The sequence below is a fragment of the Trachurus trachurus genome (assembly GCF_905171665.1).
Source record: "Trachurus trachurus genome assembly, chromosome: 5".
Taxonomy (NCBI): Eukaryota; Metazoa; Chordata; class Actinopteri; order Carangiformes; family Carangidae; genus Trachurus; species Trachurus trachurus.
This window is the reverse complement of record NC_139896.1, coordinates 1,349,485-1,376,331: the sequence shown is the minus strand read 5'-3', so window position 1 is coordinate 1,376,331 and position 26,847 is coordinate 1,349,485. Positions and strand designations below refer to the sequence as shown.

General features: G+C 42.5%; 2 protein-coding genes across 3 annotated transcripts in view; one reads left to right on the top strand and one right to left on the bottom strand.

Moving 5' to 3' along the window:
- The window catches only part of grm2a (glutamate receptor, metabotropic 2a), a gene marked incomplete at its 3' end in the record, with an annotated part of 58,693 nt that extends 37,638 nt beyond the window's left edge, over positions 1–21,055 (top strand). Inside the window, exons 4-8 of one of the 2 annotated variants that reach the window (XM_083972374.1) lie at positions 4,132–4,355; positions 5,533–6,045; positions 8,361–8,687; positions 17,803–17,980; positions 20,843–21,055. In XM_083972374.1, coding sequence (XP_083828500.1) covers positions 4,132–4,355; positions 5,533–6,045; positions 8,361–8,687; positions 17,803–17,980; positions 20,843–20,916 — 1,316 coding nt within the window. The remainder of the gene's footprint in view (positions 1–4,131; positions 4,356–5,532; positions 6,046–8,360; positions 8,688–17,802; positions 17,981–20,842) is intronic. The other variant, XM_083972375.1, reaches the window with a different exon arrangement.
- The window catches only part of gpx1b (glutathione peroxidase 1b), a 320,730-nt gene that overhangs the window by 190,805 nt on the left and 103,078 nt on the right, over positions 1–26,847 (bottom strand). The window lies entirely within an intron of this gene.

The following is a 26,847-nucleotide window of genomic DNA, read 5'->3' as shown; positions in this document are numbered from 1 at the left end:
CTCAATAAACTCAACCATGGCTTGTCTTATTGTTAATCTGAACGCACATGTAGGCTATAAAGGGCAGAGTCAAGGCAGTAGATAAATCACAAAACATCAACGCGTCCGTGAGCGCAGCGCACCTCATTTTCTCCTGTGAAGAAGAAGAGAAACAAGAATGAATGTTTAGGTTTATTTAGAAGAAGTCTGATTATGACTGCTGCTCTGGATCAGATTATTTGCTCATAATTCGGGTTATTTTCAAACAGTGGCCAAACAACAGATCAATTAATTATTATAGACTATATTTTCCATTTTTGCTAAGCGGTTTGTTCTGAATTAAATAAAATCAGCAAACCTGGCGTGCTCAACTCAAGGTATGAACGGGTGAATCGGGTGCCAGTCCAAAAAAATTCAAAGTCAAAAAACGCTGAGGACGGCTGATTGCCGAAACGCGTCCGTTTCTCGCTGCCGAGCAGTTTTTATGAATTAAAAAGTGTTTAACTTAAAGTGAGTGCTGAATTAAATAAAAGCCTGTCCCATACAGCCGCGTGTGTTAGCCTACGACGTGTTTTGTTGATGCTATCATCTTTGCCTTGCGCAGATGATCCTTCATAATTTGTGATACATAATCATCAAGTCATAAAGCAAGACAGGCTTTATCATATTACAATAGTTTATGTGATTTAGGCAGGGTATACAGTAGTTAGTTCTAGTTTAATAGCCTAGAGTTTAAGCTGTGGATTACTGCACAGATCACTGAGTCATCCGCCTGTCGTCCTCCGTTCTCACAGATGCCACCTGGTGGTTGTTTTGGCACATTGAGGCTTTTCATTAAAACCTCTTGTCTCGCCAAAGAAAAAAAATTCCTGAGTCTTGTGCCGTCTCGCGTGGACCACGCGTGAAGTCCGCAATTTTGAACCAGTAACATCTGTAAAGCAGAAGTAAGGTGAATATTTGTGTTAATCTAAGTCTTAAATAGTTGTATCTTCCGACAGCAATCACTTCTATAGAGTGTTTGGTCTGAAACACGGGTCTGTCAGTCACTCTGCTCTGCTCTGAGCCCAGGAGAAAACTTTCCTTGTATCCTACAACCTTTATCCAATGAGGAGAGAGAACGGCATAAAGGGGCGGTCCTCTCTGTGTGTGCAGCCAAGGGATGATAAATGAATTTAAGGAGCTTTTAACTCTTGTTAGTGAGAATGAACTCTTTGAAAGCAGCTGCACTGGTGTGCTGCTTTTAGGGGTTAGGGGTTCCTTCTTTGACAAACACAGCTTGTGTCCAATGGGCTCGATGCACAGCTCCACTACTTCCTGAACTTTAGGCAGCTCCTTTAGTTCCTGTCTTACATTATTGGACAAACTGATTAATCCAGGTGTGTCTGACCATTGTGACTACTCAGACACACCTGGATTAGTCAGTTTGTCCAATAATGTAAGACAGGAAATAAAGGAGCTGCCTTAAAGGGATAGTTCAACATTTTGGCAAATTGGCCCATTGCCATAATCCCTATAGTCATAGCAGTAGGTTCGTTACCTTTATTTGTCGGTGTAAGCTATTTTCAGAACGGCGGAGCGAAGCAGCAGGCTGCTCAGAGCTACGCTATGGAGGCTAAGGGAATTTCTTGGTTTCCCTCATCAAACTCATCAAATACACAATCCAACAACTCCACAACGCTCTGGTGGACAAGTTGTGAGCTGCACATTCACCACGCTATGAGATAATAACGGAACGTCACGAGACGGAGCCGTTTAAGAGGGAAATTCATGCAAAACCACTGATGCACGTTGCCTTCAGGGACAGTTTTTCAGCAGCAGTCTCTGTATTTACCCTGTATTTACCTCGAAAATGGCTCTGTTTCGTAACGTTCCATTATTATCTCATAGCGTGGTGAATGTACAGGTCACAACTTGTCCACAAAAGCGTTTTGGAGTTTTGTATTTGATGAGTTTGATGAGGGAAACCAAGAAATTCCTTTAGCCTCCGTAGCGTAGCTCTGTGCAGCCTGCTGCTCCGCTCCGCCGTTCTAAAAATAGCTTGCACCGACAAATAAAGGTAACGAACCTACTGCTATGACTATAGGGATTATGGCAATGGGCCAATTTGCCAAAATGTTGAACTATCCCTTTAAGTTCAGGAAGTAGTGGAGCTGTGCATAGAGCCCATAGGATTTTAGAAAAAGACCTGAAAGTAACGAGTACTTTTCAGCCTTCCTAGAAATTAACTCGAGTAAAAGTAAAAATACTTGTCTTGGAAATGTATTCAAGTAGTAGTAGAGTCATCACCCTGTTGCTGTTTCTGTCTTATTATTCATCTGCTCAGAAATCCTCCTCTAATCTCCTCCAAGAGCGCTCCCACTGCCCCGCAAGTGTTTGTTTGCTGCCAAACTGGGTTATGTCAATTTAGATCCATTGTTCCAATTCATATAAAGTGTTGAATTAGTTGCAGCAGTAGTTCTACATGTTTATACACTGCAGCCTCAGATAAGCTTCTGTAATGATTCAATTTACAGAGATGAAACAATTTCCACACCCTCACGCTCCGAGGCTCCCGCTCTCATGCATTTTGATTTAAGTGGGGGGCTCTTGGTGTTTGAACACACAAACATCATCATTTCTTCTCTCAGAGTATGTGTTTGTTTTCTGCTCGTGGAGACAAATCTGCAGTGTAACAGTGTGAACGTCGTGACAGATGATGATGATGGAGCTGCAGATTCAGATCCACTCACATTCATAAATGAGATGTTTTATCCTGCTCACTCTTCATTGGTGGGAGATGGGGACGGATCGCTGCTGCTCTCAGTCAGTCAGCCATGCTGTTTATGATGAAAGAAAGAAAAAAAAAAAAGAAAAAAAACCCAAAGGATTTTACTACCCAGAGATTTAAAATTGGATTAGAGGCCTTAAATTAGCCCGTCCCTGCAGGCCTGACATCACCCGGAGGAGCAACACAGCAGATGGATTACAGCAGATTAAAGTGTCTCTGTACATTTTCACACAATGTGAAAGAACTGGTTAGTTCCTGAAAATACAGCAAAGTCGGATTATATAATATATAAATTAATATCAGATCATATTTTTCACATTTGTATCATTTAATTGTAAAACCTTATTATAGCCTACCTATATTATTACTATATGTTTTACAATTAATTGATACAAGGCTGAATGATCAAATGAATTATCAGTTAAGTGACTCTATATTTATATACTTTTGCTTGAGGGTTATTTTAGTGTTGTTTGTTTTGATTATTATTGAATTTGTGTAATCATATTTAGCAGCGTCACATGCGGAGACATATGTTCACCTGTTGGTTTCTTTTGTTTGAGAGAGAGCGAGGGTGAGGGTGAGTGTGGGACGCTGGATATTTGTCTGTTTTCTTAGTTGTTTTTCTTTTCTCACTGTGATGACTTTGGTTTAAAAGTGTACAGAAAAGAGAAATGAATTTGATTCCACTATGGATCATAAAATTAGTGTAATAACTCATCTATCAGACGATGGAGCCAAAACTTTGTGCAAAATTCTATTTTTGAGTAAATCTGGGATGAAAGTGTGATTTTTTTTTTCACATTGGATAATGCAGGTGCACAAATTATGCATCACGTTGCTCACGATTCATCAGCCACTGATATTAAATCTGTCATCCGTCACTCAAACGTCTGAGACACACACACACACACACACACGGAGCTCGGTCTCGCCCCAAGCTTTGAATATCCCGCCCGCTCGATAACGACCAATCAAATTTGTTTTCCTTACTCGGGTAAACTTGTGTTGCAGCTCGTGGAAACTCGAAGAAGGAGGCGACAAACAGGACAAACAGCCATTTCTGAACACCTTTAAATCCGTACACTTTATTTATGAATTAATCTTCTTTGTTTTGTTAATAACAGTTGGATCTTTAGTTCAGAAATCTCAGTGAGTTTCTTCTTGTTAGCGCGTCAGACATCAGATTCAGATTTTTTTATTTTATTCATGTACTTTGCAAGAGAGAGAATATATTACAGATTTACAATTATGACAGAATACACATCCAGGCCCGGGTCTAACCTCTCAGCAGCTCTTTAGGTGGAAGTTTATAAATGATTTGTTTTGCCAGTTCATAAACCACAGTTTAAAACACTTCCTGTTTCCTCTCCTCCCCCCTCCAGCTCCGTTCCGTCATCCAGACCCAGAGAACCTGGTCCACTTCGACGCCTTCGGGGACAGTCTGGGCCGCTACAACATCTTCCACTACCACAAGGAGGACGGGCGCTACGTGTACCGTAAGGTGGGCTACTGGGCCCAGAGCCTGAGCCTCAACACCAGCCTGATCCCCTGGGGGGACGCGGCCCCCCCCACCTCGCAGTGCAGCGACCCCTGCAGGAAGAACGAGGTGAATATGGAAGAATGATCCTTTAATCAAGACATTAGATCTGAGCGCGCATTAGATCTGAGTGCGCAGACATTAGATCTTCTTGTGTGCAAGAAGGAGAAATGTGAGCACAGGCATGTGATTTTTGAGTTTGAGCACACATTTTGAAAGAAAGCAGCGAGCACAAAATGTGAGCATGAGGAGAAAAAAGTTGAGCACGCAAAGGAGCTTTGTGAATGAAATAATGCTCTCAAACCGAAAATCTATGCACTTGATGCATTGTCCAACATACATCGCAACTCACTTAACAAAATCATAACCATGAGCAGTAAAGTAATCGGACTGGCACAGGAACCACAGAAGGACTAAACAAAAAGCGTCAGACACTGCACACACACTACACAGCCACTACAGTCTCCTCCCCTCAGGCCTGAGATACACATCCCTCACTTTTAAAACGAAGAGAGCCATGACAAGTTTTGTACCATCATCGATCAGACTACTGAACAGCTGACCTGGTCTGGCTTGTGTGTGCTAGCTAGTAGGGCTGACCCAAAAAATTCGAAGCTTCGAAGCTTTGTTCGTTGCCATGGTAATCGATCATGAAAGTCCGTGATCGATTTTTTTTGTTTTGTTCTTTTTTTTCCTTTTTGACACCGATTCTCATCAGTAATTGTTCCATTAAAATGAGTAGGCGACTTGGCATCCTGGAAACCTGCCTGATCTTGGAGATATGCAGTGTTTGTTTGTCATCACTTTCATTATTCCCGCTACGATCGCACACCCCCCACCCCCCCGGTCAGACGTTACGATCGCACACCCCCCACCCCCCCGGTCAGACGTTACGATCGCACACCCACCACCCCCCCGGTCAGACGTTACGATCGCACCCCCCCGGCTGTCGAAGCTTTGATTTAAATCGATTTTATGTCCGCGAAGCTTCGATTATCAAAATATGATAATTGGGTCAGCCCTACTAGCTAGTGCGTGTGTGTGTGTGTGTGTGTGCATCCTTATCTCTTTTTAACATTTGTTTCGAATTTTTAACTTTTTAACATTTGTATTTTTATATGTATTTATCTTGTTTAAACTTGCACTGACGATTTTCCACAAATTAAGTTCCTAAGGGAGAAATAAAGTTCTTTGAATTGAATTGAATTGAATTGAATTGATTAAAGATGTGATAATTCTTCCGTAGGTGAAGAGCATGCAGCCTGGAGATGTGTGCTGCTGGATCTGCATCCCGTGCCAGCCGTTCCAGTTCCTGCAGGACGAGTTCACGTGTGCGGACTGCAGCCGTGGCCGCTGGCCGCTGGCCAACCTGACCGGCTGCTACGAGCTGCCTCAGGAGTACATCCGCTGGGAGGACGCGTGGGCCGTGGGCCCCGTGGCCATCTCCGTGCTGGGCATCGTGTGCACGCTCTTCGTGGTCGGCCTCTTCCTCAAGCACAACGAGACGCCGGTGGTGAAGGCCAGCGGGCGCGAGCTGTCCTACATCCTGCTGCTGGGCGTGCTGATGTGCTACAGCATGACCTTCATCTACATCGCCAAGCCGTCCACGGCCGTGTGCACGCTGCGCCGCCTCGGCCTCGGCACCTCCTTCGCCGTCTGCTACTCCGCCCTGCTCACCAAGACCAACCGCATCGCTCGCATCTTCAGCGGCGTGAAGGACGGAGCGCAGCGGCCGCGCTTCATCAGCCCCTTCTCACAGGTCTTTTTTTATTTTTTTTTTCCACTGCAAAAAATCAAATATCTTACCAAGAATATTTGTCTTATTGTTAGTCAAAACAAATCTCATTCTACTTAAAATAAGACTCATCACATTAAAAGCAGCTTGTTTTTAGACACTTTTTACTTCTTTCAAGCAGATTTTCACTTAAAATAATCTGATAGTGGAGCAAGTTTTTCTTCCCTATTACAAGCACAAAAAACTTGTTTCACTGGCAGATTTTTCTACTTATTTCAAGTGAAAATGTGTTTGAAACAAGTGAAAATGATCTAAAAACAAGTAAATTTTTAGGTGATGAGTCTTATTTTAAGTGAAAAGAGATTAGTTTTGACTAGAAATGAGACATTTTGACAAGAAATAAGACAAATATTCTTGGAAAGATGTAGAGTTTTTGCAGTGTTCGAAGTTTTTTTTTTTTTTTAAAGGTACAATATGTAAGAAATGTAAAGCAACTGGCCGTAAAATCCTCCTAATATGTCACACAGACTCAGGAATAATGTTCATATAACATGATGAACTCACCAACAACAATAGTACAGCCAGAGTATTCGCATCAAAAATCTTTTTTTGCAGACTGCAAATCATGTTTATGTTTTGAATTTACGTGTTTACATGTTGCGCCACCTAGCCCTCGCTCCCAGTCACGGCGGCGTCAGTGGCATTTCAGCCTCAGTCTGGTCCACTGAGCTGCTGCTACGGCTGGGAGGAAAAACAAGATCAATGTGTTTTGAATTTGACTGCAGTAACCGTTTTTGGCCACATTCTTACATATGGTGCCTTTAATCAACAGCTAATTCGTATTTAAAAGAAGTTCACAGGTACAAATAGTCTACAGGGAACAGTATACAATGAAAATACAAAGAACTTGTGCCAGGGGTGATGTTCATTATACAACAAGATTACACATATTACAAAGGTCTATGGTTTTAATAGCCTTTTCATTTGCTGATTTGGTGATTAGCTTAAAATAAAGTTCCATTTCTTTTTGAAAAACATAAAAGCAAGGTAAGGGGTTTTCTTAGAACATTTACTTTTATGAATATGAAATTTTGCAAAAAAATAAAAACAGATTTACTAAAAAGTAACATTTTCCTTCTCTCTTGGGATAATTATGGAAACCAAAAACAACATTTTCCCAAAGTAAAATAAAATCTATTGTAAAAGAGTCAATAATAAATTTGCTAGGGTCTGCCCATAGTTTTTTCGTGTGCGAGCAAAGCCAGAACAAATGCAAATTACAGAAAGAGCAGTTAATATTAATGTCCTTTTTAAATTTTTGCATATAATGATTAGCTGGATAATATTTATGTATGATTTTGTAAGAAACCCTTATTTGTGATTAAAAACTTGTTAGGAAGCATCCAAGTTTTTTTCCAATCAATATGATCTGTGGAACGATTCCACACTGCAAAAACTCAAAATCTTACCAAGAATATTTGTCTTATTTCTTGTCAAAATGTCTCATTTCTAGTCAAAACTAATCTAATTATACTTAAAATAAGACTCGTTGCCTAAAAATGAACTTGTTTTTACATCATTTTCACTTGTTTCAAACAAATTTTCACTTGAAATAAGTAGAAAAATCTGCCAGTAAAAGCAAGTTTTTTGTTCTTGTAATAAGAAAGAAAAACTTGCTCCACTATCAGATTTTTCTACTTATTTCAAGTGAAAATATGATTGAAAGAAGTAAAAAGTGTCTAAAAACAAGCTGCTTTTTATGTGATGAGTCTGATTTTAGGTAGAATGAGATTAGTTTTGACTAGAAATAAGACAAATATTCTTGGTAAGATTTAGAGTTTTTGCAGTGCAATAAAGAGTAATATTAGGGGTAGCAAGCAACAATATCTTTTTGGAATAAGGCACACACTTTTTTATTATTACACTGCAAAAACTCTAAATCTTTCCAAGAATATTTGTCTTATTTCTTGTCAAAATGTCTAATTTCTAGTCAAAACTAATCTCTTTCCACTTTAAATAAGACTCATCACCTAAAAATTAACTTGTTTTTAGATCATTTTCACTTGTTTCAAACTAATTTTCAATTGAAATAAGTGAAAAAATCTGTTTTTTGTGCTTGTAATAAGAAAGAAAAACTTGCTCCACTATCAGATTTTTCTACTTAGGCTATTTCAAATGAAAATAGACTTGAAATAAGTAAAAAGTGTTTTTGCAGTGCACTAAACAGTAATATTAGGGGTAGCAAGCAACAATATCTTTTTGGAATAAGGCACGCACATTTTATTATTATTCTTTTGCGTCAGTGAGAAACATATGATATTTTTCCCGTTTTCCGGCAGGTGGCGATCTGCGGAGCGCTGATCTCGTGCCAGCTGGTGGTGGTGGTGGTGTGGCTGCTGGTGGAGACGCCGGGCGTGAGGAAGGAGGTGAGCCCCGAGCGGAGAGACGTCGTCACCCTCAAGTGCAACAGCAAAGACTCCAGCATGCTGCTGTCGCTGACCTACAACTGCGTCCTCATCATCCTCTGCACCGTCTACGCCTTCAAGACGCGCAAATGCCCCGAGAACTTCAACGAGGCCAAGTTCATCGGCTTCACCATGTACACCACCTGCATCATCTGGCTGGCCTTCCAGCCCATCTTCTACGTGACCGCCAGCGACTACAGGGTGAGTGACGCCGCCGAAGCTCGGCCCATTAAAGGACAATTCCGGGTAAATTCAACTCGGGGCTGTATTTTCATATCATTTTAGGTCTAAAAGAAGGAATCTGAAGATTTTCAGTTTAATTGCTCCTGTTTTGCGGTAGTTGTGTCTGTCCCCGCATCGCCACCGCAGCAATGAATGGGAGCGGATGCAAGTTCTGCTGCTTAGGCTGTTTCCATCCCCCAAAGCCACAGACAGCATCAGATGGAGACTCAAACATGCAGCCAGAAGTTTATTTACTTCAACAAGCCGACATGTTTGTAAAACTAGATCTAATTTAAAGTCTGGCGGAGTCGAGTCCCAAGTTGCTGCTCGGTGTGTTCAGGTGCAGTGGGAAGCTCCCGTTTGTGTCATAAACACAGAAATATCAACTCTTGACTTGCTTGAAAGGTACATTTTTTCCACATGCGCCCAGAAGTTTATTTTACTTGAAGCAAGTCCAGAGTTGATATTCCTGTGTTTATGACACAAACGGGAGCTTCCGAGTCTGACTGCACGTGAACACACTGAGCGTCAACTTGGGTCTCGCGCGAGACTCTGGGAGACTTTGAATGAGATCTAGTTTTACAAACATGTCGGCTTGTTGAAGTAAATAAACTTCTGGCTGCATGTTTGAGTCGACATCTGACGCTGTCTGTGGCTTTGAGGGATGGAAACAGCCTAAGAAGCTAGTTAGGAACATACAGCCCTGAGTTGAATTTGCCTGGAATCGTCCTTTAAAGGGACAACAAGGAGTTTTGTAAAAGCAAAGTGTTTTCACACTACATTTATGAGCCTCCGCACCGTGAAATTCTTTGACCGGTGCAAGACAGACTCATGTTTTCATTCATCAAGAATTAAAGTCAGAGGTTGGAAGACGATCACATACCGTCGTAGTTCCCACCATAAACGGAGATTCGGCAGCGTTATTCTCATGACTCGCCACGAAACCGAAAGTAAAGAAACGCTGGTCGGCTCGCCCAGCATTTCCACCACCACTAATAATAACTAAATAACCATAGAGACAAAACCATAGATTTATCTAAAATGGACCATTAACAAGTGGTAACGTAGATTCATCCACATTAATATCAGACTTTTGTATTGTTGCAGAATTTTTCGTTCTGCCGATGGAGAAACTCCTCGTTGTCCCTTTAATGAAATGTTACTTTACTCTTCTCTAAATGTGGCGCACGCTGTGAAAACCATTTGAAATGCATTATTTGTTCAGATTGCTTTAGGCTCCTCTAATCTGAGCTGAATACATCCGCACAGATAATGACTTCTTCTTCTTCTGGGCTGGAACTGGGATTTCATATGCATGAAATCACAAACTAATGTCACCTACTATTGATTCAGCTGTCAGACGTGTCTGTGCTGCCGCTGGCTCCGAGGAATATGTAGTAATATGTAATTCTTCTTAATTAGCTGCTGCAAACTTCAGACTGTCCTGTAACGAGCAAAGAAGAACATACGATAGATAGATGGACGGACGGACGGACGGACAGACAGACAGACAAGCTGTGTCTCAATTCAGGGGCTGCAGCCTTCGGAGGACCCAGCCTACGCGGTCTCCTCCTCCTCCTCCTCCTCCTCCTCCTCCGACGGCTGCATCAACCGTCGGTAAATGGGACGGTCTAGCCTTCGGAGCATTTCCTGATTGCATCCGAACGTAAACAACGGCCGAACGTTAAACATTTAAAAGTGGCGCTTGCAACGGCTCCTCCGCCCCTCACTTTTTTTTTAAAGAAGTAGAATCAATACAAGGGCAGTTATCATTAATATACTAATAAACAAACCATTGAACAGCAGCCAGGGGGGTAACTAGGCTTCAGGCTTCAGGCTTCAGGCTATTAAGTGAATAGAGAATAAAGCACAAGTGATGCGTTTTCAGAGCTTTCTTATTAAAAGTTGTCACACACAGATGCTTTGCCTCTGCTCCTCACCTGTGCAGCCAGAGCAGAGCTCAGCTCAGCGGGCGACCACACCTCCGAGCCGGCCGCAGAGCCGGGTTACCATGGCTACAGCACAGAGCTGCTACCGTTCGATAGCTAGCGGGCTAGGTTGCTAATAACAACAACGGTGCAGCAAAGCATCTTGGGATACGGGAGGCCGCGAAGGATAGTAGCGGTGCATGTCACTACCCGATTTGCATCGCTACCCGATTTGTGACAGCTACGTACGGCAACTCCACTTGGACAAACTTAGTTGAATTGACTTAGGATCACTGCCCTGTGTGCGTCACCAGAGACGGTTTATCTTTTTATAAAAAAAAAAATACTTTATTAGTAATGTAAACTGAGAGTTGGTTGTGGTGGTTTGGATCTTGATGCTCAGAAAACAGGAACAGAGGCGACTTTTAATGTTTACTGTCCTCTTTTCTCGCCGGCCTCATCACCATGACAACCACAAACAATCACAACTACCACAACACTCACTGAATAAACGAGTCTGCCGCAGCTGTCTTAGGATGGACGTCTGCGTTTTTTTGTTTAAAAAAAAAATCATTTTCACAGTACCGTATTTTAAATGTACAGAACATTAAAGGAGTATTATCGCAAAATTCGGCCACTAGATGGAGCCAGGCGGAGCTTATCAGATATAAACAAGTGGGCAGCTGTCAGAGAGAGAGAGAGCAGCCTCGTTAAGTCCCCCCCCCGCCCCCCCTCCTCCTCCCTCACCAGGCTGAATGAACGTGCAATCGCGGGAAAAAGAAAACTCGCTAGTGGAAGCGGCAGCTCTACGTCGCGCACAACCACAACAACGACAACAACAACTGAAACGTCCTCCTCCTTAATAACGCTGAGAGGACAGCTGAAGAAAGACACAGGGACGTGGAGACAAAGTGTTCTACCAGCGATTCAGTGACTGTGAGCACCCTAACACTGCTACATTACTTACTGTTGCATATTTGTCCGGTTCGGAGGTCGGATTTGCGAGTTCCGAGTGCATTTTAACGCAGCAAGCGCCGGGCCGGCTTGGATCATAACAAAGACAAATGCTGCATTTGCCCCACGGACACTATACTGTTGGCGATTTTTTTTTGTAAATTTAGTTATGGCTCCCCCCGACCCATCTTTTACATATGTCAGCTTATTTTATGCTATTACTGCTGTATTTGCGATAATGCTCCTTTAAGCAGACGCTTGTACGCAAATCGGGCAGCGCCCTAATGAAGTTTGTCCAAGTGGAGTTGCCGTAGGCAGCTGTCAAAGATGGCGGCCGGTCTGCGCATGCGCAGACCAGTATTGTCACATATCGGGTAGCGATGCAAATCGGGTAGTGACAGTGCATCCTCCGAATGCAGGGGAAAGGAGGACGCTGCAGGCTGCGTTTGGAGGAGCCTTCGAATTTGATGGATAGATGGATGGATGGATGGATGGATAGATAGATAGATAGATAGACAGACAGACAGACGGAGGAATCCCCTGACACATGCCTGAGCTGTTGTTGTTGCTGCCTGTGCAGAAACATGGAGGAGACAAAGTGAAAGGGAACTGAACTGAACGTCCCTCTGTGTGTCCGTCTGTGTCCGTCCGTGTCCCTGTGGTCTCCGTGGCGACTGGAGTGTGAAGTCCCAGCTGTGTCCTCCGTCCTGGGACTGGGACCGCAGCTCGGAGGCTCAGAGGAGCGTTCCTCCGGGCGCCGCCGCCGGCCTCGTCCCCTCTGACCCATGAATAATTCCTGAGCTGCTTCTACTGCTGTTCTGTTCTCTGGTTTTACACCGCGCCGCTCCGCTCAGCTCAGCTCCTCCTCACACTGTTGTTGTTGCAAATATTCAGCAGAATGACAAATACATGGTTTCATGAAATATTGAAGCAAACTAAATACAATCTACTGAGCCATGAATAACACATTTGATTATGATATGAAATATTGAAGGTGCTCTCCTGCAGCCTGAGGGAGCAGAGCAGAGCTGGTCATCTCATCTCATCTCATCTCATCTCATCTCATCTCAGCAGCAAACAGAGAACAGCGAGGACGGAGCGACGGAGCGACCTCCTGTGATCTTTACAGCTGCTCCTGCTTTATGAGACGCCTTCACTTGTTGGTTTGACATTAAAGCAAAGATATTCAATAAATGGAAAGATCCTCATGTAACAGGATAAACAAGCGTCTATGTAAACAAGTGGTAGAAATAATCCATTTTTCATGAATAGATAACAGGAGAAGTTACACAATGTCCCTTTAAGACAGTTCTGGGAACTCAGGACAAAGATATTCAATATACGGAAAGATCCTCCATGAGAGGCTGCTCCAATGATAGAAATGGTTTCACTTCCTGTCTCTCTAAATGGGCGTGGCCAACCGTCACCACCTCGTCTGTGAACGTGTGTGTGGATTTATACAATCTGTAGGTAGATGAAAGTGAGATATTTATATTTTCTTATGATAACATTAAATATTTACACTACTAACAGTCATATTTAGCATGACGGAAATCATTTAAATCATTGTCACGGGAGTTTGCGGCCGTTTGTTTGACGTTGCCTAGGAGATCTGTGGCCAAATCTGGCGAGAGTGTGTGGTAGAGACAGAGACAGGTCTGGAACAAAGTGGATTTTCTCCGGATGTGTCCGTCTGAAAGTTTCCATTTTGGTGTCAAACTGTTCAGAAGAGATGTGGCTTGTGAAAAATGAGTCCAACATTTACTTCAGTGACTGTGGGGAGAAAGGACAGACCATAATCTGTGTTCACGTTCAACTGTCCCATTGGAGTCAATACACTCTATGCTGCCTCTGGTCTCCCTAAAGGGGCGTGGCCGAGCAGAAGCCTAGTGACATCATACAGGAAGCTGATCGTCATGGGGGGGCGGGGCTTATAAACCGTCTTTGATTAAAGCAGCTCAGCACCGCCATGATTCACCTCCACTATGATACGGAGCTCACCGTCATCTCACATACACACATATACAGGACCCGCCACAGTCCAGCTCGACAAAAGAAAGAACAGATTTATTTCTGCTTGTGAAACATCACACAGCTTCATCTCCATCAGTGAGTTACTGCTGTTTGTGCTGCTGCTGCTGCACCGGCTTCATCCAATAAAGCTTTTTTAATAAACATACATACAGCACCAAGCCCAATAAAAAGCATGGAATCTCATCTGTGCTGCGAGCTTCTCCTGAGGAAGGCAGCAGACATTATTTATATCTGAAGCAGCAGCAGCAGCAGCAGCAGTGTGTTGTATTTGTGAAATGAAATAACATCTTCAAACATCAGAGAGCAGAGGAGCCACGGTGCTCGACATCCTGTTCTCCACACTCTGGAAAAATATTCCCGCAAAAGCAGCTTCCATGTCCTCTCTTCCACAGAAACATCTAGTGAATTATTAAAACCACTTAACAGGTCGTCACCGTCTGCAGCTCTGTTCAGAACCGAGGACTCTGGGCCTCCGTCCCCTTCGCTCCGGCTCAGATGATCAACCATAAACCTTGTCCCCATGTTGTCCTCATCATTGCATGTATGCAAATGTCCACAACATACACACACACACACATACAGACTTCCCAATCGGGGCGTCGGTGTGTGTGTGTGGACTGTATTTCAGAGGTGCCATGAGGTGAATCTTAATGCTGAATTCACTGCACAGCTATCTGCAATTCATCTGCAGATACAGAGACTCAGGCGTTGGATGATTCACGGTGCACTTTGCCCTTTAAGTCGTTAATTAAAGGGACATTGTGTAAGAATTACTCCCATCTAGCGGTGCGGTTGTAGATCGCAAGCAACTCAGTCGTATTTTTCATGCTGCATTCAGGTGAAATTGGGCAGACGGACGACAGCCGCTGCAGGTAACGGCATAAACAAGCCTCTATGTAAACAAGTGGTCCGTCAGCACGAGGCAAAACAATACACGTGACAATATGTTGTCATGGCGATGTGGTATTGTTTTACCGTCTTTCTCTGGACTTCTGTGACTAAAAAATGACATCTGGTTTGTTAGCGACGGACGTCTGCCCGACTGCAGGTGAATGCAGCATCAGTGTAACGCTCCATTCCTCCTCACTGCGTTACCACGGTGACCTGAGCCGACAGCTCCGGTGTCTCCGCTGAGTTTCCGTGGTTTCCTACCGTCACGCTGCCACTGAACGTAAAAACATGGAGACACCACATGGCAGCAGCACCGAGCTTACCCGCTACATGTAGATATGAATGATATGAACGGCTCATTCAGAGCTGAAAGGAACACTTCACTTTGTTGATCTTAATGAAAAACAGACTGAAGAACCAAATAATCCATTTTTATGAATAAATAACAGGAGAAGTTACACAATGTCCCTTTAAGTGTTTCTGTGAGTCTTCAACTCGTGTAACTTCTCCTGTTATCTCTTCATGAAAATGGATTATTTGGTTCTTCAGTCTGTTTGTCATAAACCAGTAATCCCCCCCATAAACAAAGTGAAGTGTTCCTTTCAGCTCTGAATGGAGCGTTACACTGATGCTGCATTCACCTGCAGTCGGGCAGACGTCCGTCGCTAACAAACCAGATGTCATTTTAGTCACAGAAGTCCAGAGAAAGACGGTAAAACAATACCACATCGCCATGACAACATGTTGTCACGTGTGTTGTTTTGCCTCGTGCTGACGGAACACTTGTTTACATAGAGGCTTGTTTATGCCGTTACGTGCAGCGGCTGTCGTCCGTCTGCCGTCTGCCCGATTTCACCTGAATGGAGCATGAAAAATACGACTGAGTTGCTTGAGATCTACAACCACAACGCTAGATGGGAGGAATTCTTACACAATGTACCTTTAATTGTTGGTGCAAGCTATTTTTATGAACGGCGGAGCAGAGTCGTGAGCTGCTCAGAGCTACGCTACAGAGGCTCATTATGGGATTTCTTGGTTTCCCTCATCAAATACACAATCCAACAACTCCACAATGTACAAGTTGTGAGCTGCACATTCACCACACTATGAGATAATAACACAACGTTACCACACAGAGTTGTTTTAGAGGGAAATTCATGCAAAACCGCTGATGCACGTTGCCTTCAGGGACAGTTTTTCATCAAGCAGTCTCTGCCTCTATCCCATGAGCCTCCGTAGCGTAGCTCTGAGCAGCTCAAGGCTCTGCTCCGCCGTTCTAAAAATAGCTTGCACCGACAATTAAAGGTAACAAACCTACTGCTATGACTATAGGGATTATGGCAATGGGCCAGTTTGCCAAAATGTTGAACTTTCCCTTTAACCAAGTAATAATTAGATCATGTAATGTAATGTAAGCTGATGGAGATTTAGAGCTGAACAGGACCTGGATGGATTCTGTGCTTCTCTCTCTGTGTGAGAGCAGTTTGTACACAGCCACATTATTCTAACAGCAGCATTAGCATTCTGACAGACACCTGCTGCTGCGCCGTGTGAGAATGAAACGCACCTGTCACACAGCGACACACAGCTCCGTCCTGTTATCCAGGAGAGACAAAACCAGAGCAGCGAGAGGAAGCAGCCTGATGACAGGGAGATGTGGGGTTAAGAGATTGATTGACGGGCAAATAAACAGATCGTTTAACACCTCTCCTTCACAGCCGTCGTCCTCCTGCTGCTGCACCGGCCTTTCATTCTGCATTATGAAACGTCCTCGTTTCTTCTTCCTAAGTCTCTGCCTTTTGAAAATGAATATTCGTCTTTTTTTTTTTTTTAACACCACGACTGTGCTTAAAAGATTATTCATCACAAGAGATAAGTAGCCTACCTACCACAGACGTTCAGAAACTATTCTCCAACTTCACAACTTAACTCAATCCTCCATCGCTGACCAGACACAATGTCTTTACCTGCTTCCTGAAAAGTTAACGGCCTTCGGTTTCCCTCAGTCACTCTGCTCTCATGCTGTTCATACCTTAAAGGGATAGTTCACCCAAAATTTGAAATTGGGAGAAGTTTCAGAGTCCTCCGTGGCTTCTCTGAGTTACAGCGGGGCACCGTGCAGCACTGCATGTCCATATGACGGTTGAGAACGGAGCTCACTTTTCTTCGTCCAAAAAGACACACCAAAAAACATCCAAATACCTCCATGCTGCTCGTCTGTAATGTCCCTCTTGTATTGAAGCCCCGACATGAGAAATTGTTCCGAAAAAAATTTAATAAGTCTATGTTTTAAGCTTGTTTGTAGCGGAAGCTCCCAGTGTCTCAGTCTCAAATCTCGCGCGGTTTGCACTGACACCGGCAGAGTGAACACCCAGCTCTGCCTGTCCTTCCTCCCAGAGGATCTCATGGTCTCTGCACTGATCTCAGCTTGTTTCTCTGGTTTCGACTGAACTAGACCTTCAACTTCACCTCTTTATGAACTCTTCAGGCCCCCAACAGAGTCTGAGCAGACCGGACTCTGCACGAGATGTTCGCAGTCTTTTGAGGTTTCATAGTCCAGTGTACCACCACGTACCAATTCCCTACATTTCTCATGCCAGTTTCCCACAATTCTTGAACGCTGTTTACACTTTCTGTCATAGAAAAACTGGAGCTTTGTGCAGACATAACCTGTGGATGTCCGCTTTGAATCTGCATAGTACCTTCTGTGTAGTACCTTCTTACCAGTACCAGACAGAGTTGTTTTAGAGGGAAATACAGAGACTGTTGATGAAAAACTGTCCCTGAAGGCAACGAGCATCAGAGGTTTTGCATGAATTTCCCTCTAAAACAACTCTGTGTGGTAACGTTGTGTTATTATCTCATAGCGTGGTGAATGTGCAGCTCACAACTTGTCCACCAGAGCGTTGTGGAGTTGTTGGATTGTGTATTTGATGAGTTTGATGAGGGAAACCAAGAAATCCCATAGTGAGCCTCCGAAGTTTAGCTCTGAGCAGCTCACAGCTCTGCTCCGCCGTTCTAAATATAGCTTGCACCGACAATTAAAGGTAACGAACCTACTGCTATGACTATAGGGATTATGGTGATGGTCCAGTTTGACAAAATGTTGAACTATCGTGTTAAACTGATGTACTGGACACTGAGGCTTTAGTTTATGAATGAATAATAACTAAATGTTGACTCACATTACTGTGTTAAGTCTGTTAAATTCCCTGTAGCTGCAGGAGTAAAGCCTTACTACCTGGTTACTGATGAGCTGACCATGGTTCTTGTGTTTCCCGGTGCAGGTGCAGACCACCACCATGTGCATCTCTGTGAGTCTGAGTGGCTCGGTGGTGCTCGGCTGCCTCTTCGCTCCCAAGGTCCACATCATCCTCTTCCAGCCGCAGAAGAACGTCAGCACCCTGCGAGTGGCCACCACGCGCTTCAGTGTCACCACCGGGCCCGGGTCCAGCTTCTCTCAAGGTACCAAGCAGGGTTTTCTTAAAGGGATAGTTCACCCAAAATTGAAATTTCACTCATTATCTCCTCCCCCTCATGTGGACTAAGGGCTGGGAGAAGTTTCAGAGTCCTCCGTGGCTTCTCTGAGTTACAGGGGGTCTCGGTGTAGCAGTGCATGTCCATATGACGGTTGCAAATGGATACCAACTGTCTTCGTAACAAAAAGACACACCAAAAAACATCCAAATACCTCCATGCTGCTCGTATGTAATGTCCGTCTTGTAGATAGATAGACCAGGAAGAGGAGCTTCCGTTACAAACAAGCTTGAAATATAGACTTATTGAATTTTTTTGGGAACAATTTCTCATGTTGGGGCTTCAATACAAGACGGACATTACAGACGAGCAGCATGGAGGTATTTGGATGTTTTTTGGTGTGTCTTTTTGTTACGAAGACAGTTGGTATCCATTTGCAACCGTTATATGGACATGCACTGCTACGCCGAGACCCCCTGTAACTCAGAGAAATTTCAAATTTGAGCGAACTATTCCTTTAAGAGTTTGTCCTCAGTGGGTGTGAGGGTCTAAGGACAGAGGATGTTGTTATGATGCTGTGTAAAGACCTTTGAGACAAACTGTTGGTAAAAAATGAGCTATACAAATAAAATTGCCTCACCACCTGAGGCAACTACTCAACAAAACAGTAACACATTATTTATACACTACATAAAATATAATGTTGTATCATTACTTCTAACAACTTTATAAGTGTCTGTTTCACTCTCACCTCCAACACTGTGCTGTATTTAACCAATAACTCATAATAAACCCTTATATACAGTATATTTTAAATACTCAGAACATCTTTAGGTAGGCTTTGTAATTGTCATGTTGTCGTTTGTTTATTTACTAATTGCTATGTTTGTCGCAGTCTTTGTTGTATTGTTACCCCATTTTATTGTACCCCTAAGGACTACAGATGGAAATCTGAATCTCCGCTAAATATGGTGCAGCCATCTTTTTATTTTTTTTCTAATAATTAATGCCACTGCACACTGTCCTTCTAAATTAAATAAATAAAAATAATTCATTTTTTTAACCTTTATTTAACCAGGAATAATCCCATTGAGATTCAGAATCTCTTTTGCAAGGGGATCCTGGCCAAGAGAGCAGCACAGTAGGTCCACATAAAGTACAACAACATAAAAACAGTTCAAACAGTTTGGCAAATCACATCATTACAGTCTAATCTCCAGCTGCGTTCGGTGAGAGGACATGTGCATTCAGTAGTCAAATAGTCCTTGATCCTAGCTTTAAAATCTCCCATACTTGGGAGGTAATCCAGTTTAAAATGACTCTGTAATTTATAGTAGGACGAGGGTGCGAATGCTTTGAAGGCTCCAAAGACATTCTGCGTACGAGGAATAGCATACATTATCAATCTATCAAGCCTGAAACCACAGCTTCTGGTGTAGATGAAGATATTACGTCTGTAGTGGTCCAGGCAAAATAGCGTTTTCCGACAGACTAATTGTAACGGAATGTTTTTCACCATACATCATTTCTATGAGGTGTCCAGAACAACATACTAAAAGTCCTAAGAAATCCTAGTTGGGGAAATATGTTTAATTCTCATCATTATTTACTGTATAAAGTCTATGGTGCTGACAACAATACACCCCAATGGAGCTATTTTTTTTTCCCTTTACTCCTATCACAATGAAACTTTACACAATGAAAGTATCCATGAAATGTAAATTTTTTTTATTACAAGTTTCTTTTAAAATGAATTTGAATATGCAAATGAGCCTTACACTAATCAAATATGCCCAAAATACACCCGAATAGGCTTCTTTTTTTCCTTTACTCCTACCACAATGAAAGTAGACATGAAAAGTAACATTTTTTGTATTACAAGTTTCTTGGAAAATGAATTTCATGGATACTTTCATTGTGTAAAGTTTCATTGTGATGGGAGTAAAGGGAAAAAATAGCCCCATTGGGGTGTATTGTTGTCGGCACCATAGACTTTATAAAGTAAATAATGATGCGAATTAAACATATTTCCCCAACTAGGATTTCTTAGGACTTTTAGTATGTTGTTCTGGACGCCTCATAGAAATTATATATGGTGAAAAACATTCTGTTACAATTAGTTCTATTTTTGGGTCCAAAATCAGCTAGATAGCGTTTTCCGACAGACTAATTGTAACAGAATGTTTTTCACCATACATCATTTCTATGAGGTCTCTAGAACAACATACTAAAAGTCCTAAGAAATCCTAGTTGGGAAAATATGTTTAATTCTCATCATTATTTACTGTATAAAGTCAATGGTGCTGACAACAATACACCCCAATGGGGCTATTTTTTTCCTTTTACTCCTATCACAATGAAACTTTACACGATGAAAGTATTCCATGAAATGTAACATTTTTTTATTACAAGTTTCTTTTAAAATGAATTTCATGGATATTTTCATTATGCAAAGTTTCATTGTGATAGGAGTAAAGGGAAAAAATAGCCCCATTGGGGTGTATTGTTGTCGGCACCATAGACTTTATACAGTAAATAATGATGCAAATTAAACATATTTCCCCAACTAGGATTTCTTAGGACTTTTAGTATGTTGTTCTGGACGCCTCATAGAAATGATGTATGGTGAAAAACATTCTGTTACAATTAGTTCTATTTTTGGGTCCAAAATCAGCTAGATTGCCTGGACTATAGAGGACAGAGGAGACCAACAATTGCTAACTCATGTGTAAGTGTGTGGTCCTCTGGGTCGTCAACAGCTCATAGTGTACAGACAGACAGTGCGTTAGGAAGGTTTTTGTCAATAACAAGAGAACTTAACTTTTGTTTTTGTTTTTCCATGTTTTGCAGCGTCAGCATCGAACGTTGTTCCAACGGTGTGTAACGGACGGGAGGTGGTGGACTCGACGACGTCCTCCTTGTGAAGATCGACCGAGCTCCTTTTGCCAAGCATTGTAAACAGAGTTATATAACCACTAGTCCTGAATCAGGTGTCTCCGATATTACAGAGGTCACACAGACGATTGTCCTGACTTAGTTGTCCTCAGAGTGCTGTGAGTACAATGTCCCGATTATTTGATTTTGTTCTTCTTTGACTCGTAGCGATTTTCAATGAGATGCCGATAAAGTCGCATATAGCCCTTGTTTTTATTGAAGATTCTACTTGCAACAACTTGGAGTAAATGATAGTAAATCTGTTAAATGTAATATATACGAGACGTTTTTAATGTAGATTTTGGTGAACCAGTTTGTGCTTTTCTTGTAATTTATGTAAATAAAATGTGTTTTTTATTAATACCAAGACGACTGGCTGTCTGTCTCATGATCATTATCATCGTTTAAATGACTGTGAGATGTAGATTCACTTTGCTCAGCAGTGTGGACAGTGATTATTATCCTGCTGCTTCATGTCAGTCACAGCCTTCAGTCTTTAGGTCTTTGTTCCTCTTCTCTTTTTCCTTCTCCGCGATTTTCCAGTTCCAGTTCTTCCTCCCGGGTGTTGCATCATACGGACGGAGGCAGCAGTCAGAGATCCAAGCTTGTTAAGATGCTCGACTGTTATTACTTAATTCTGGAGCTGTCTAATATTTATCAGCTCCGTCTGCACCATCTGCTGAAACCAAACAGCCTCTTCCTGAAAACCAACCAACTCAAACAGCATCGTCTGCTGCTGTGGGATGGAATCCACCAGAGCTGCTGCTCTATAGTAACACACAGAGCTACAGTCCATGGTGTTACACTGCCATCTGGTGTCCACAGCACTGCATCTGATCTGACTCCACTGGAACATGCAGGTTAAACACAGTGTTTACATATGGAGGAAGAGGACTCTGATAATCACTGTTGTACTTAATAACATAATCCAATTACTGTGATTATATATAAGGCAGGTAAAGCATGAACTAGGTATGTCTGCTCCTACAACTGTAAACCAGCCTGAAAAATAGGTGTTAGGGTGTAGGGTGGTTACACCTTTTCAACACAGCAGCAACATCTGAGTGAATATTCACAGATAAAAGAATGAAACACAGTGTTGTTGATCTTTACTGTGGTTTGACAAACTCACTGAACACAGGAACCATAACATCACTATCTGTGTCTCTGTCCACCTGTGGAGTCACTACTACCATTACTACTACTTTACATTATTTGTTTATTTGGGTGGGACAGTGCACATGTGCCGGATTATTCATTAGATTCACATGACGTCACTGTGTTTCTGCGCCGCCATATTTGTGTCCGAATCAGGGCAATCTGGGCACAGATCACAGCGTCACGTTACCAGAACAAGTGGAGTAGTAGGAGGAAATCAGCAAGAGACCGAAAAATTGACGTTAATTGAAAGATGCCAGGATTATATTGTGCTGTTGGCTGTGATAGCAGTCGCCAAAGAAACCCCGGACTGCAGTTTTATTCCATCCCAAAAGACGTAAAGTTATAGGCGGAATAAATAGTTGACTGCAGGCATCTATCAGTGGCAGCATGGGCTGTGACAAGTCTCACAAAAAGAGGGGGTTCACTTTTTTTTTTAAATAACATGGATATATTGAATTCTGCATTTTGATTACTTTCTTATTAATTACTCACTGATTCTGCATTTAGGGTCTTTTATTTCTGTATAACAGACTGTTGCTAAGTAAAACGGGCCGTTGCTAGGGACGCCGCTCTGATCAGCGGAGCAGGGCAGAAGAACTATCAAGGATTTTTACCTTGTGTTTCATTTTTACCAGCTTCAGACTAATTGTGATGTTAGAAAAATGACTTGTAGCTTGTTAGAGGGAGAGTGGAGGCTCTCTGCCTCCCTCACCGCTGCTGGAACCAAACCTGCGATCAGAGCGGACAGAGCGGACGGGCCAGCGCAGCGTCACAGCTGTGACCAGCTGTGTCTGTGCCACCGCGAGTCCGTGACACAAACTTGTCCCGTATCGTAATCTCTTATGACAGACAGGACGACATAAATGCGCACATCGTAACATTTACATGATAATTCATCAATCTACTGATTGATTATCAAAAGCTTGTTGAAAACAACTACACACGAGTCGACCGAGAGGAGGGTGAGGAGCAAACAGCGGAGAAGTGACCGGACTAAGGACTTTGATCAACATTACGTCTCATATTAATTAATTAATTCATAAACTGTGTAATAAGTGGGATAATATAGAGTTAGTCTGTTGTTATAGAGATATAAACCCAGACAGGATGTATGAAACCCTGTCATTTTGTCAAGAAACTGTCATTTCCATCCTGCGGTTTGCATGCTGTCGTATGAGGAGAACTGTCAAATCGGACACAAATATGGCGGCGGTCCCTTCGACGTGACATCACTGCAACCCATGAATAGCAGCAGCGCTAATTTCCATCCGGAGTCCCAAAACATAAAAACAGTACAGTGACAGAAAAACATATTATTATAAACGACAAAAAAATGCAGACAACAAGGACATAACAAAACGACTATAACAAAATAAAACATTGACATTTTGACAACACTTCCATGGGTAGGGGGACCAAAAGAGTTTCTGAGAGATAAAGTGCAAAAGTGCTGGGCCAAAGTACTACTACTACTGCTACAACTGGTAACACTTTACAATTGGTACACAAAATTGGAGTAGTTACTCAGGAACTAATGATGAACTAACTATTCTTTTTGTACCCTAAAGTAAAGTGAGACATCAAAATGAGTAGGTAATGAGTACTGAGTCATTACCTACTCATTACCCTTTTTGTGTACCATTAAAGCAGAAGTAAGTGGTCCGGTCGTTTTCGCTAATGCTGCGTTCCAGGTAGGCTTTTGAAATCGTAAATTACAGCTTCAAGTCACAACTTACGACTTTGTAGCGTTTGTAACAGTTCGTGAGTGAGAGTCGGTCGTGTGAGCAGGAAAAACAGTAATGTCCACAAAAATAGTTAACTTGGGACTTCACTCTTGCCCTTTTATTGAGCCGAACACTTCATACTATCATACATGACAAAGAAGCAGTCTCACTTTACTCACTGTTAGCTGAGTTAAGAAGAAGAAAAAAAGGAGAAACCATAGGGAGAAACCAGCTCAGTAAGCTAATGGCGTCCACTCATCGGGTAGCCTTCTTCTCAACTGAAAACAAAACAACGCGGCGCGACGCTCAATGACGTCCCGGCGCCTTCACGCTTACGTTCTTAAAGGAACATTTACAACTGTTACACGTTCCAGGCAACCCACTCGTGTTTTTCCGACCTGTTTTACCGGTGAAAGTCACTATAACGGCCACTCGTAACTTCTGACCGGTGAACTCGTACCAGATCGAACTGGTACCACTTCACAGGTCGGAAAAACACGAGTTTCCTTGAACGCACCATAACAGTCCTCGTCCCTACGTCACCACATTCACGGCGTCCCTTGGCTGCACACACAGCCCTGCATGCCGTTCTCTCTCCTCATTGGATAAAAACTGTAGGATACGATAAATGTTTTCTCCTGGGCTCAGAGCAGAGCAGAGTGACTGACAGACCCGTGTTTCAGTCCAAACACTCTATAGAAGTGATTGCTGTCGGAAGATATAACTATTTAAGACTTATATTAACACTAATATATCACTTACTTCTGCTTTAAACGGACAACCAGGAGTTTTCTATTGGTTCTAAAAAAGTCTCATATTAATGTGGATGAATCTACGTTACCACTTGTTAATGGGTCCAGTTTAGATAAATATATTGTTTTATCTTTATAGTTATTTTGTTATTATTATTTAGTGGTCGGCTCGCCCAGCCTTTCCTACTTTCGGTTTCACGGACGCTGCCCGGCGGGTCATGAGAATAACGCCGTAGAATCGCCGTTTATGGTCGGAACTACGACGGTATCTGATCGTCATTTCGCTTTCCAAAACTCCTCGTTGTACTTTTAAGTAAAATGAGACATCAAAATGAGTAACTAGCCTACTCTAATTTTGTGTACCTTAGTTCCTTAGTAACTACTCATTAGATCCTCAGTAACTAACTACTCTAATTCTGTGTACCTTATTGTAAAGTATTACCCTTGGTCTAGTAGAATACTGAATGAGCATCAGAGAGCACGCACCACAACAAGTCCTTAGACAGGAGTTACTGACTGTGGGACAACACCTCTCCTTTTCCTTTTCACTTTGGACTTGACACCAGATAGCATGTAGTATGTAGTAGGTTTGATATGTAACCCCAATCTCCTTTCGCCTTACAGCAACATTATGAAAGAAAACCTGAACTGAACTGCAACAAGTATGAAAGTGGGAATTTAACCATGACTTGGCCACTGTACATAAAATGTTTATGCTTTTGAAGTTGAGGAATAACGTGAATGACGTGATATTGTGCTGACAAGAAAATGTTTTAAACTATTTATCATTTAAAAACATCTGTTCATCTTTCCAACCTGAAATCTGAACGAAGCCATGAAGAAGTCAGACAACGACCAAACAGCTGAAATGAGTTAGTGAGTGGCGTTAAAGCAGAAGTAAGCGATCCGGTGGTTTTGTCTAACTTCCTGTCAGCAGATGGAGTTAGCAGTCCCCGCCCTCGTCCCTACGTCACCACATTCACACGCATCCCTTGGCTGCACACACAGAGAGGACTGCCCCTTTATGCCGTTCTCTCTCCTCATTGGATAAAGGTTGTAGGATACAAGGAAAGTTTTCTCCTGGGCTCAGAGCAGAGCAGAGTGACTGACAGACCCGTGTTTCAGACCAAACACTCTATAGAAGTGATTGCTGTCGGAAGATACAACTATTTAAGACTTAGATTAACACAAACATTCACCTTACTTCTGCTTTAAGGTCACTACTTCAACCCTAACCCTAACCTAACCCTAACCCCCCAACTTCAACTTTTATTCATTTTGTCCCCCGGGGGGGCAATTGGTTTTGCAGTACACAAGCAAGGGACATGGGGATAACACAACCCCTGAGACAAAACACATACACATCCAATTACACAAACCACAGTTCCATCAACACAGGGATGGTGATCCGCAATGCACAACCACAAGTCAACAATAGAAAGATTAATTTCAGTAGTACAGAAATCAATATCTATATAAATATAAAGTGCAACAACACTGCATGTAAAAATAAAAATAAAAACAAGGTACATCTGGTAACTAAACAGTAACAGACACATACGTATACAGTATAACATGTATCATCCATGAGTCTCAAGTTGACTTGTCTTGACAGTGTGCACACCTGGGGGGAGGAGGAGGAGTCTCCCGCTGGACAGAGGGCAGACCTGGGGAAGGACGAGGGTAGGTGGCGGTGTCGCTGTTCCTTCGCTCCAATGGAGGAGAGGAGCTACAGCAGAGCTCCACCTCTTCATCCCACTGTACACCCACTGGAAACTTCCTGAATCAGTCAGTTGTCCTCCGTCTCTGTCTCCAGCTGCCGTGTCCTGTTGCTGCTTCTGCATCTTTTTCTTCACACCTGTCCGTGTAGTGAACCAGGTGAGGGGGGGGGGGGGGGGGGTGGGTGGAGGGGGTTGTCTCGGTTTACTTGTTCCTAAACACATAAAAAAAACTACTGTTGCATCATAGCGAGTTGTTTTTACTGGGTGTTTAAAGTAACATTATACAGTAATAGTAAGGGCCCGTAACTACTGAGTAATTATACAACAAGTACTTCCGACCAAGCAATCTGATTGGTCAACAAGACATTTAGAACGTGCTCAAATCAGCATGACAGCACGCCTAACTAACCATCCATGAATTCCTATTTTTATAATTTTAGAAACATTATGTTACTCGTGAAAATAAATCACAAATTTAATCAACCTCCTGTAGAGTGCTCCTTTCAGATGCCAAACTCAAATTTTAGAACAATTAAATAACCATTTTTTAGTGAATATGCTGT